This window comes from Genypterus blacodes, unplaced genomic scaffold (assembly GCF_046128005.1).
Source record: "Genypterus blacodes isolate CSIRO-AG114 ecotype Tasmania unplaced genomic scaffold, CSIRO-AGI_Gbla_v1 ptg000070l_1, whole genome shotgun sequence".
In the NCBI taxonomy this organism is placed as follows: Eukaryota; Metazoa; Chordata; class Actinopteri; order Ophidiiformes; family Ophidiidae; genus Genypterus; species Genypterus blacodes.
In genome coordinates, this window is record NW_027466880.1 from 5,623,650 (window position 1) to 5,637,037 (window position 13,388).

Sequence of the window (13,388 nt, forward strand, 5' to 3'; positions counted from 1 at the left end):
CTTGCATCGTTCCACTCAAACCCATTCCTCACGGAGCCAACTGGTACATTCGATATTAAATTTAAAAAAAATTGTATGGCCCAAGATCACTTATGGATCCAACTGCAGTTCTTGGCAAGACCAGCCTTTCAAGCTGGCTGTCTGACCACTGTCTTCAAACTGATTTACATGTGGAAACTGGGTAAGCGCATCTTAATTTCTTATTCTGGATTGGAAGTGTATGCAGACTACAAGTGAAGTAAAGCAACATCCACGGTAAAACAATGTTTGCCCACACTTGCATATTCACAGGGAATTGCTTGAAAACACATAATTTCCCTGCTGATCACGGATAGGCAACAGTGGGTACAAACACTGTGGTCCATCTAGACAGTTTTAGCTCCAATTAGTGTGATTCTGATTGAGAGAGATTGCCAATTCTATATTTGGAATAAGAAGTTTTAGGTTTCTAATCATTATTTTTGTACGAAAATTCGTCATTAATTTGGTATTGACTATACGCTCTTAATTTAGTCTAAGGTTATACTATTTGTTCGAACCGGGAATATGTACTTCTCCTAAGAATTATTGCTGGCCGGATAAGTAATTGACTCGTCCTGGAGTAGTCCCTGTTACGCTAATACAAACGTGTTAACTTATATTCTTATGATACCAGAGGTTTATTTCACATTACACATATTGTAATATGTTTTTCTTATTCATTCAGAGACGTGGTTTGCACTTGTCATGAAAACGTGGATAATCATATTTTTACCAACTCAGCGGCCGTACATGCGTGTTAAGCGAGCTATATTCTTATTAACTCAGTTTTAGCTCGCATTATCCCACACAAAGGTGGATAATCATATTCTCACTAACTCAGTGGCGTGGTCCCGAACGATTATAAAACCACGTTCAACCTATGTCGTCCCTGCTGGGTATGGCAATCCCGAAATCTTTAAGCAGTTTAGAAGCGCAAATGTAGGTACCTAGAAAATGCTGAAATCATAACACAAATTGTAATAAGAGGTAAATCAAGGATAACAATTGACAATTTATTTAACATCTAACATTTGGATTTCTGCAAATCAACAAGGATAATCTTTGGTCGCGAAAATACATTGAAAACATATAATAGTTGAATTCCCATTACAAGCTTTAACAGGGTAACTCCATAAAGTTTAACACATAGTTGCATGCAAAACACACAATGTACGTGGGAGCTTCATTTAACGGACTGACTCCTCAAATTATTGTTGGTCTGCCTCAAATACAGACTGTGCAGGAGGTCATAAAATTACTATTCATCTTGTGAGGTTAATGGGAATCCTGCCTTGGCCCTGGTGTCCTGCTGGGTGTGAACAGATCCCTTTCTGTCCTAAGTGTTCCTGAGATGTTTCACCAATCGTTCCTGATATCTCACGTCACACAATAACAATAACATACAATTTGCATCTCAATGTTGAAAGAGACCTAGGACAGACTGTCGGGCGCCAGGTACCACTCCCCCAAGTCTGGTCAGGCTTTTGAATGGTGGAGCGTTAACAGTCCATTGATACTTGGATTGAGAATCAGATATTTCTTCCCCACATCTGGTCATAGACAGGTTTTGCTCGACCCCCAATGATGACGTGCTATCGTTCTCTTTTATCCATTGAAACAAAAGCACAGACTGCCTGAGCCAAAACCTTAGTTGTGAATTTAAACATTATGTTGACCCTATAATTCTTATTGCATTTATTTATTTTTTGCAATTTGTTTTTATTGAAGCAGACATTGTACATGACATTGTGCATACAGGTGTAAGATATTTTGGAGATAATTTTTTTGTATAGAAAGAGGGGAAAGAGGAGAGAGAGAGATAGAGAGAAGGGAAGAAGGTTGTGTTATCCCTACTATTGTTGTTGAACTTTATATGTAGACCCTGGGGTAGAGGTACAAGTGGACTGTAGTTGCAATGATGTCATAGGGTACATAATGCATCTATTATTGATATACCTTTTCACCTTATAAAGCATTTTGTCTTTTCTGCTTTTGCGTTGCATTAAGTTAAATTTAATACCAACCAGCAATCAAAACGTAGAGTAAAGCAAACAACAGCCCGATAAGCTCCTCCGCCTATAGCCAGAGCATGAATTGCTTAACTGTGTGACAGCGTATTTGGAAAAGTTCTGTCTTCTCTGTCCATATTAAAATGATGAGCCTACGTCCTCAAATCTATGCACTCTGGAGAGTGTGAAAAGCTTCCTTATGGGGTCTGAAAATGCTGTTTAAGTGTGGACAGAATGCAGAAACATGGAAAAAAAATGAAAAATGTATCCGGATATAGGAGGGTAGAAAAAGATGGAAAAATATTGTGATGAAGACTTTTTTGCCCAAATTTCCCTGCCACAAAGTAAGTTAAAACAAATGCATACAGCTGTTCTAATTTGTAAGAGATTAAAAAATACAAACAGCTTTTACTGTTATACTTTATGGCAAACAATGACATTGTTGATAACCTGATCTGGTACAATAACTCAATGCAACTCATCATGTGTTGCGGCATGTGAGATGTCTCAATATTTACAAGCATGCTTGAAATTATCGGCACACAATAAGATGCTCTGCTGGTTTGATTGGATCTCTAACAAGTTATTAGAATTGTGATGAGCAACAGCCAACGGCAGCAAGAGAATGAGATGGAGGAATTGACAAAAACTAAAATGTATTGACTTCCAGTCTCTTTTTTAATGCAAAGTATAACACACTAAACTAAACCCAAACAGCCAGCAATATGGAGATATCACAGTGACTTCTTTTGTGTTGCGGTTCATCATCTCCCAGGTCAAAACACTGTCATTTGTGCACCGTGTCTCTAGTTAGTTGTGTAGTGTGCACACCACAATATCATGGAAACAAACACTTTTAAGAGATTGTGTCAATGATTTAGGGATTTTCAAGCTGTGCAAATGGAATACGGGCAATCATGTAAGGGGTATTCAGAGGAGGAATGCAAAATGATGAGGTAATGTGCTGACATCCTCCCACCCAGTGATGTGAATGGTAGTCTGTGTGTTCTGCATTCAAACATGTTAGCAAACATTCCTCCAGCTTCCAGCCTGAGTAGATTTTGTGTATAAGACAGGAATGTTGTGGTGACATTGTCTAGCTGGTCTGCTGCTCAGCAAGCAGCTGACTGTCAGATTTATTTTCCATTCTGCATTTGGTCACAAGATGCTCTACAAACAGCTGTCTGAGTCTGTAATATGTTTTTTCATGGTTGGCTGAAGTGGAAGTAACTCATGGCCTGGTTGTTCAGGTCTGCAGATTGCAATAGTTACAGTAGTAGTTTTTATGATAACAACTAAGGGGTGTTGTTGTAACTAACTGGTTAACTGTTAATAAGAGTTTAACCGATTAATTTAAAAAAATGATAATGTTGTAGGGAAAGAAAGAGACGGAGATAGACGTTGTCTTGGTTGTTTATTTCACACTAACATAACTTGTTTCAAACCGGCACCGGAACCCACCCCCTCTGCCGCTCTTAAAGGCACAGCTCTTAAAGGCACAGATCATCTTAAGTGAATGTCTCTCTATGTGGGTCACCACAATGTAATTTTAAGTTATAAATAATTACTTTCCATAGTGTGGATGTCTCCACAATGGTTCTAAGCCAGGGGTTCCCAAACTTTTTCATGGCTCCTACACAGTTTGTCCAGCCTGGGCTTTATGTCTGTCAGTGCAACACGCAAGTGTGTTGTGTTTTGTTTGCAGTACTTGAAGAGTTGAAAAGCTAGACTCACACAAGAAGGTGGTCGCAAAAGGAAGGAGGCAATTCAGAGCCCTATCAGCTAGGGTGGGAAACTCCTCTCTTACACACAGCCAGTACTTAGGGAGGGAAAGGGCCTCAAATTTGACTTTTAAGTCCAATGAGGAAGCCATCTGAATCAGCCCCTTCTGTGATTTTTAGTCCAGACAAGGGCCAACATCAGGGACAAAGGGGCTTCTAACCCAGTTAGGTGGGTGTTGTCAAGGTCAGGGAAATAGTCTCTAAAATATCCCTGGAGGTGCTCCAGGTGTGATTGAATCAATGGAGAAATAGTGTCAACCTCATCACCAGATGACAGCAGCTCTTGATGTAGTCATGGAAGCATTCCTGTAATTCCCTCCTGAAGCTTTATTTGACCATAGAGTGATCTTCAGGGAAAGAGCATGCACTTTGTCTTGCATATGCAGTATGTACGTATCACGCCCTTGCATGCTTTGATTCAGTACATTTAGATGGTAAAAGATGTCTTCCAAAAATGCAAGTTTCCTGAATCCAGGCTCCATATGTGATGCCCTCTGACAGCTAATGTTTTTCAGAGGGGAGGAACACTCCAAGCTCCCCCCGTATCTCAAACACACAGTTCAAAACTGCCCCCCCCTGAAAGCCAGCGCAAGTTTGAGTGAAGCAACAATCGATCAAAACAAGCTCCCATTTCATTGCAGAGAAGAGAAGAGCAAACAGTCTGTTTGAACATCATTCGGGGCTTTCTGCCTGATGAGAGGAGTCACTCCACTGTTCTTCTCGGTCATTGCAGCACAGCCGTCTGAACACACAACGAGACCAGTCAAGTCAATTTGACCCAATGTGTTGGTCCAAAACTTGAAATATCTCCCCAACTCTGCAGCATTACATACAGTGTACTCTCATCAAGCTGCAGTGCAAAAATATCGCTAGCTCTCACCCGTGCCAAGGGTTAAATAGATAGATATACTTTATTTATCCCAAACTGGAAAATTGTTCTGTCACAGCATCATTACAGTAAAACACGATAGAATAAATGAAATCACAACACACACAGTAGTAAATAAAAACACAGTCATAATAGATACAATAAAGTAATAAAAATGCAAAATATTGATTAAAGTGCAGATGAACCCTCCGGTTCCCAGCTGAGTCCACCATGGACTGAGCTACGGTTGCCCCATCAATGTGTCTTAGATGTGGATGTGACCTTAACAAAGACTATGGGCCGTTCTCTATCAGAACAGTATCCATGATTAATGGAATATTTTTATCTTCTTGTTTTTTTGTTTTCCCCAAAAAATGGGGAAACGATTTTCTCTCAAACTTGCTGCGGCCCCCTGACGCATGTCTTACATGTACTACACTGTGTGCAGTTGAATTGAAGCAGCAATTAAAAGCCTTAAAAGCTGCTGGACTCTGTTAGGAAGCTATTGCAGTGTGTAAACAAGATTATTTGAACTGGCAGTGCTGGGGACTGTCCCACTTTGCAGATGTTCGACTTCATCCTCGCTCTACAGGCCTTCTTTGGTTGAAACATTCCCTTGTCCGTGTTCCAGCCTCCTCTGCTGGCTTTCCTTCTGCCTCTCTTGGCACTTTTCAACTGCAGGAATCTTTTTCATGAATCAGGTACCATATGCATAGAAGGAACCTTTTTGTTAGGCTCTTTGTCCAGGGTGCAAAGTTACAAATCCTACTATGGCATATGCTCCAGTGTTATTTTAGACTATAGTCAATTTGGAAGAACACAAAAGTCATCCAAGAAGTGTAGAACAATTTACAGATACTGACAGTTTGTAGGGTTTTACGGGAAGAATTATGTAGCCCCTTGCCTTACAACTACATGGCCATATTCGTGCAAAACTGAGAAAGAAGTACAACATTCTGGTGTCACGTGATAGCGATTGACCAATGACGTCTCTGGGGCCTCGCTGAAAGTAGGATATACAGATTCACTTCCGGGGTAGGTTATCTCTTCATGAAAAACTTGGTGAGGTTCACAAAACCAAACTTCATGAGCTGGTCAGACGCAGACACACAGTACACAGGTAGACCTTTTTTTAGATACCTTTGGTTAAAGGGAGTGAGAGGGAGAGAGAGACCCAAAGAGGTAGAGATACAGACACACAGAGAGACAGATTCAGGGAGATGGACAAAGATCAAAACAGAGACACAGGAAACAAGTTAGCCATTTGTTTCTTTCTCTCATTTCTTGCTGTGCATTCTGGCCCTCTTAAATTGTTGCCACATTTCCCTCTCTTATGTCTTAGTCACACTCACTAAAGCACAAGACACAACAACAGAGGAACTGAGGAATGGTGATTTAAGAAAAACGAGACATCCTCTCTCCTTAAACGTCATCTCAAGGGACATCATTAACTGATATCTGCACAGCTGGATCTCCTGTGATCTGTCAGTGTGTTTGAAGCCGCTCTGTACTTTCATTTTTATTTCCCAAGGAATGAAAATGTCACTATTCTCTTTGATTATTATTGTAACCTTTAATATGAACAGACTTTCAGATCAACTTCTACGGATCAAACATACATACATACATTTAATTTCAATACAGCATATTGTGGTTAATTTATTGTTTTCCACTAGATTTTGACTAAAGCGTTCTGTTCGAATCAAAATCTAATTGAATATACAGCACATCTGCACAATGTGTTTCATGGAAGAAGCAGCTCAAGAGGAGAAGCTGACAGCCACCCGCAGGCCTCACATTTTCTGTTGTGCCAATATAAATGTACTGTTGTTAGAACTGCACTTGACACACAATGCAGTACAAATACAGTGCTGTCTGTGAGTAAGGAACGAGGACCTGTCGTTTTTGAGGGTGAGAGATCACACAAGCACAAACGGAAAATATATCTAATAAGGTTTGTGCTAATGAGTCACTGCTGTGTGTCATGCATGCAAATGCTCTCTCTACTCGGCGTCTGTCTCTGACACTCTCTCACTCACTGTGTGAGTTGCTCTCCCTCTGCAGTGAGGATTTCCTTTTTCCACAGTAATCACATGACTGCAGATATGGGTGTTCGGCTTTGCAGCCTTGTGCAGCTCCTCCTCTGTCCTCTTTTCCCCAGGCATGGTACAACATGCACACACAAATATAAGCTCTCTCTCTCTCGTGTGTGTGTGTGTGTGTGTGTGTGTGTGTGTGTGTGTGTGTGTGTGTGTGTGTGTGTGTGTGTGTGTGTGTGTGTGTGTGTGTGTGTGTGTGTGTGTGTGTGTGTGTGTGTGTGTGTGTGTGTGTTCAGATACTAGAATAGCTTTTATTGTCATTGTATATGATGATACAACGAAATGCATTATTACTGTATATGAGTAAAAGTAGTTTTGCTGGATGTGACCAGAAGTTCCTTTGTTGAGGGTGTGAGACAGAGGGCTGGCTGTGCAGTCTGCTGCTTTAGTATGTGAAGCACGTGTGTCTGCAGAGGCACAGATGAAAAAAGGTGTGTGATGGAAGATAAAATACATAAGGAGTCCTAATCTTGACCTCAAACACAGTGTTTGTGTCATTTTGAGATGCTCTCCTGAATCACATATACAACTGTCTGACAACAGAATTAAAAATATGTCAGTGAGGGACCGGCATTGTGTGTGTGTGTGTGTGTGTGTGTGTGTGTGTGTCTGTGTGTGTGTCTGTGTGTGTGTGTGTGTGTGTATATATATATATATATATATATATATATATATATATATATACACACATTAAGAAGGACATACTGAGAATGTTTTCACAAATGCGAACCTTTTTTTACAGACCAGCAGTTTATTATACTGTGACAGCTTACATTTTTAGAATTCTTAAACAATGGCTTAATAATTCTGATTTATTACAAAGCAATTAACATATGAAAATGCGTTTAAGCTTCACAAGTCCCCAATACTTTGGAGACTTTCACATGGCAAACAGTGCATTGGGATTGGGCATCAAATAAAATATAAATATTTAACTGCTCTAGGTGTAAACATTGCAATGATTATCTGACCAATTCAGTTTTGTAAAGACAGCATTGGGCTACTTCTCAGCTATTCTCAACTGATTGCTTTGTTGGTAGTGATCACTAAGCTAGTCTGTATAGTCCCATGAGGCCAGATGTAATGTTTTTTTTTTTTTTTTTGCAATTTGTTTTTATTGAAGCAGATATTGTACATGACATTGTGCATACAGGTTAGGGTATTTTGGAGAACGTTTTTTATATAGAAAAAGGGGAAAGAGGAGATAGAGAGAAGGGAGGAAGGTTGTGATATCCCTACTATTGTTGTTGAACTTTATACATAGACCCTGAGGTAGAGTACAAGTGGGCTGGAGTTGCAATGATGTCATAGGGTACATACAGAACTTACAGGACGATGTCAAACAGCAATGTAGGCTAGTACAAATCGCATCATAGGCTGTGGTAGAGAGAGAGAGGGAGATAGGGGAGAAACAAACAGGAAAGGAAAAAACCAGAGCGATGGCATCCCACCCCGAAACCCCACCCAACCCCACAGTCATACAACCCCGCATTCACACACCCCCGTCCTGGACTGCCTGAAATGTAAAATAAAATGATAAAATAAAATAAAAAGGAACTGATCTGTGTTCTGGTATTCAGTCACTGGTCCGGCATAGCCTGTAGATCTGTGAAATAGGAGAGGAAAGTTTGCCATCTCTGATAGAATTTCATCAGTGTGGTTCCTCATAGTGCATTTGATTTTCTCGAGTCTAAGAAAGTACATTGTCATTGTAACCTTAAGCCATTGCGAAATAGAGGGAGGGGTGAGGGATTTCCAATGTAGGAGCAGGTGTCGCCTGGCAAGCAAAGAGGTGAACATGATGATTTCCTTTTGTGGGGTGTTAAAACATAGGTCATACGGAGTACCGAAGATGGCAATATAAGGGGAGGGTTGAACTTGCATTCCCAATATGGTGGACATTATGTTGAGGTAACCCGCCCAGTAGTTGAAGGCAGGCAGTTGGGGCAAAGAAAAAGCATGTGGCTTAAGTTACAGTGAGACATCGAACAGCTATTACATTTGTCATCTACGTCTGTGTACATTTCGGCCAATCTGGCTTTAGAGAAGTGGACCCTGTGCACGACCTTGAACTGGATGAGAGCGAGACGGGCACAGGATGAGGCAGAATGCAGATTGCGTATGATATCGTCCCACCAGTCTATGTCCAGATGGAGTTCGAGTTCAGTCTCCCAAGCAGCCTGTGTTTTCGAGTTAGATAGGTCCCCGAGGTCCAGAATACAGATGTAAATCTCAGATATGGTCCCACTTGGGCGAGCCCTGAACGAAAGCAGGTCTTCCCACATGAGTTGAGGGGGAGGGGAAGTTTTGGAATTGGCTGCAGGCAAAGTGTCTGATTTGCAGGTACTTAAATAATAATAAGAAGAGGTGCGTCTTTGGAAGGGATTTAAAATATCAAGGGAGTCTGCCTGCCAATGTGGCTGCTGAAAGTTAGACCCTCCCGAAATGTTTGGTAACATTCTTCACCATTGAGGAGCATCAGGTTGGACTGTTGTCAAAATTCACAAAACGGTTCTAAAGTTTCAATCTCTGCTTCTTTGGCTCTACGATCAACATTCAGAAGCCGATTTTTTTTTGCCATCCAGCCTTTAACTAGAAGTATTGTCTGCATAAGAATGAAAATGTACACCAAATCTATACATTATATTTCCAAGTGAAGCCCAATACAGAACCCTGTGGATCTGCCAATTTTACAGGGTAGGGAGGCAAAGTGGTATTATAAGTGGTATTATTTAATGAAACAAAGTTTAATCTATTTAAGTATGATCTAAACCAGGAAAGTGCAAGACATGAATGCCAATGTGATTTTCAAGACGATCAAGGAAAATATTGTCATCAAGTGTCAAAGGCTGCACTTAAATCGAGGAGGATTGGAAGAGAGCACCGAGCACCAGAATCAGCGATAAGGAGTAAATTATTTGATACGGTTGTCAGAGCAATCTCAGTACTGTGTAAGCTGATCTGCTACTAGACACCCAAGAGAGGAAGATTGGAAATTGGTCTACTTTATACATTTGTTCCTCTATCTCTGTTTTTAGGGGCAAAAATGAACAATATGTGAGTGATTTTACCCCCACATTAATAATTCTGGAAGAGAAATGATTCTGTAATTGGTGGTGAATTGGTCTGTGTGAAGCCTACTAGTAACTATGTCAGTTGTCCAAACTGTTAGCTCCTGCACATAACTCAGACCAACCAGTAGATTCCAAAATAAATGTTAAGTTTTTGTGCCAATTTGTCCTGAAATGCTGCATTTCTTTTCTTTTTTTTCTCTGCAGTGTTGGCTGAAATCAATGCATCATGTTTACATCGCTGTGTCCATGGTAACTGCAAAGCGCGTCCTGCCTCCTGTGAGAACTTCACCAGCCAGAATCCTGTGTTTGAAATACAAATCATTAGTCTCACCTCTTGCAAGTTTTGCAGATTAAAACATTCAGTTGTCCGACGACTTGCACAACGAACCAAACAACACTATATCATTGCTACAAAGACGATCGAAATGGCTAGCAACACAGCGGAACACCATCCGGGGAATTCAGTGAACGAAGGCCACCATGACGAGGATTTTGGTGTGAGCGTGACTGATCTGAGGGATTTGATGGAGCTTAGAAGTGGTGAGGCAGTGGCCAAGATACTGGACAACTATGGAGATGTGCAAGGCATCTGTCGCCACCTTAAAACATCACCCATAGAAGGTAAGATATGGCCACTTGTGTGCCACAACAGCCCAGTAGGCAAGTTCTGCTGGCGACTTCTTGTCGCCACAATACCTGGTTTAAGAGGAAAACGTGGCATTTCATAGAATTTGTTTTAAAAATGACTGACATTAGGGGTACTTCATAAAACATCGCTCAATTTTTATGTTGGCAATAAGTAAATCACATCATGATCACTTTTTCTGACTTTTTTCATTTACATTTTCATTTTGGAAGAAACAGGCATGAAGACAGACCAATTTCCCTCCGCAAGATTATGTCAATATGGAATCTGAGTGATCCTTTAAAAAACAGTACTTGCCGTAAACGTTGTAGTGACTATGAGTTTAAATTAAAGTTCAAATTTCAATTAAACATTATTTATTTTGTGCCAAATCAAAACAAAAGTTATCTCAAGGCACTCTTCACATAGAGCATTTAAAGAGACCCAACATTCCCCCGTGAGTAAGCACTTGATGGCAGTTAAAGAAAAACTCCTCACCTCAACCAGAACCGGGCTCTAGGTGGGCGTCCATCTGCCTTGATCGGTTAAATTTGATAATCATTGATTTTATTTAAATGATAGGATTTAGTCACACACACACATTCTTGTGGCGCTGAGCCTCTTCCTCAAGCATCAATCTTTGTGTCCTACTGAACACACATGAAGTGTGCAAATGTGTTTTTTAGGATCCTGAGGGCCATTTTTACTTTAAATACTTTTTGCACAATTAGGGATTTGGTTAGAAATAATATTTTTATAATTGTTCAGTCTTTACTTGTCTTTACATTTGGATCGATTTGTTTATTAGTTTTTTTGGTATTCATACTGTGCCTTAACCTTTGAGCACATTATAATCAACTGATCACTGACATCATCAAATAATGATTGATTCAGAACCACTGCCATTTTTGGGTGAAAGTCTGACTTGTGTATTTATGTGCTGTGTTCTCTGCACACTTGAAACATGCATTGTTCATAGCATAAACAAGTATGGCACACAGCAAGTGAGCAATCAGATACAGAGGCCTACATGCTAAATTACGATACAGTTTATTTCATAAATGTTTGATGTTGTGGACAAAATATTTTTTAAAAACCACATTTATTGACACAGTAACCTAGTTATCCCCCTCTCCTCTCTCTCTCTCTCTCTCTCGCTCTCTCTCTCCCCCCCTCCCAGAGTAAACTTAGGCTACCAGTCCATTCCAGGATGAAATTAGTTCCAGTCTGTTCCCCTAATGACTCCAGAGATAATCGCTTCATTCCATTTATTAATCAGAGGACTGCTATAATTGTGTCCTCCATGCGAGAAATTATTCATTTTAATGAAGAGAGTGTGATTATATTTTCAATGACAGAGTGGAAGGGAAAAAATACATGAATAGAAGATTGAGTTTTTCAGCTGTCTTTCTTTCTTACACCCATTTTCACTCTATCGTATTGTCATATTCTCTCTGTCTCTCTCTGAATTCAAATGTACAGTTCAGGAAATAATGGAAATCTAGCAGTCCTAAAGTCCAACTTTATTCAAATACAAAATTTGCATTTGTGTATGTGTGCATTAGTTAATGTTGAGGACATTGATTGTTTGCTCTAACTGCTAGAAGTCAGTCTTGCCTATGAAGAAATTTTGATGAACAAGACAGGTGACCTGGCTGTCAGATCTTTCATCCAATAGATGAAAGAAAAGAAACTGCATCATTTATGGGCTGTCACTTTAGCAGTCTTATTTATCACACTGGGGACTTTATACACAACACACACACACACACTCATATACATGCACACGTGAGCGTGCGTGCACGCGCACAAATACATTTTAAGTAGTAACATAACATCATGATTTAATACTACAGGTTAGTCGGCTTAATTGAAGCTGAAGTCTGGTTAAATGATGTAACCAAGCTGACTCACTTCTGATCTCACTTAACATCCCTTTGACGTATCTTTTGGGGGTCTCTCGTATAAGGCAGGGCCAGGATATTTAGTTACCGGCGAAATCCCAGAGTATACTTTTTACCAATGCTACAGATTATTTGAGGAAGGCATACAGTTTGTATGTACAATTATTACTTGCTTTGCCATGCTTTGAGGGTTGTAGGAGAAAAGAAAGCTTTACTTAAGTATTTACACTTGTTGTTAGGGCACCACCTCCAAATGGGTAAATTAATTAATTGAATAATTTTGGTGGAAATAAATCAAACCCAATTCTATTCAATTGAAGACAATTCAATCAAATCGATGTTTATTACAAATTTTACGAAGTAAATTTGTTAATTATTAAGCAAATAGACGAGCAACTGAATAAATGCAAATTGAAATGAATGTGGAGGAGTCGTGGCTCTTTTATCATCAGCTTATTTTTTTATTAATTATCAAAGTAAAGTGAAAAGAGGTGCGTCTTTATGAGGGATTGAAAATTTTCTAGGGAACCTGCCTCTTTAACGAGAGCAGGAAGTGCGTTCCACAGAAAAGGAATGCAGTATGTAAACGCTCTTATTTCCAAAAGTCTTCATCTTGACCTTTGGGATGACAAGCAGGCCTCTTTAGGATCATGCAGGAACTTGTGTGGCAATAAGGTCAAAAAGATACACTGGAGCCAGGCCATGTAGTATCTTACAGTTATGAAGTCCTTGCAGTGATAGGAAGCCATTGTAGTGACGCTAGAACTGGCGTAATGTGTTCTAATCTACGAGTTTTAATCAAGAGTTTTGCTTCAGTGTTTTGAACAAGCTGCAGTTTTTTCAGATCAGATTGGACCATTGTCAAAATTCACTAAATAGGTTCTGAAGTTTCATTCAATCTTTGCTTCTTTGGCCCTAAGATCACCATTTTAGTTTTATTGACATTAAGAAGCAGAAATTTCTTGGTCATCCAGCCTTTAACAGCTCGTAACCGGGACTCCAGGTTG

At 39.9% G+C, this 13,388-nt stretch overlaps 1 protein-coding gene across 1 annotated transcript in view; it reads left to right on the forward strand.

The window, feature by feature from the left end:
- LOC143005477 (plasma membrane calcium-transporting ATPase 1-like) overlaps positions 1–13,388 on the forward strand; it is an 86,871-nt gene that overhangs the window by 10,819 nt on the left and 62,664 nt on the right. Inside the window, exon 2 of the mRNA XM_076156898.1 lies at positions 10,057–10,473. Within this exon, the coding sequence (XP_076013013.1) occupies positions 10,278–10,473 (196 nt within the window). The 5' untranslated portion in view covers positions 10,057–10,277. The remainder of the gene's footprint in view (positions 1–10,056; positions 10,474–13,388) is intronic.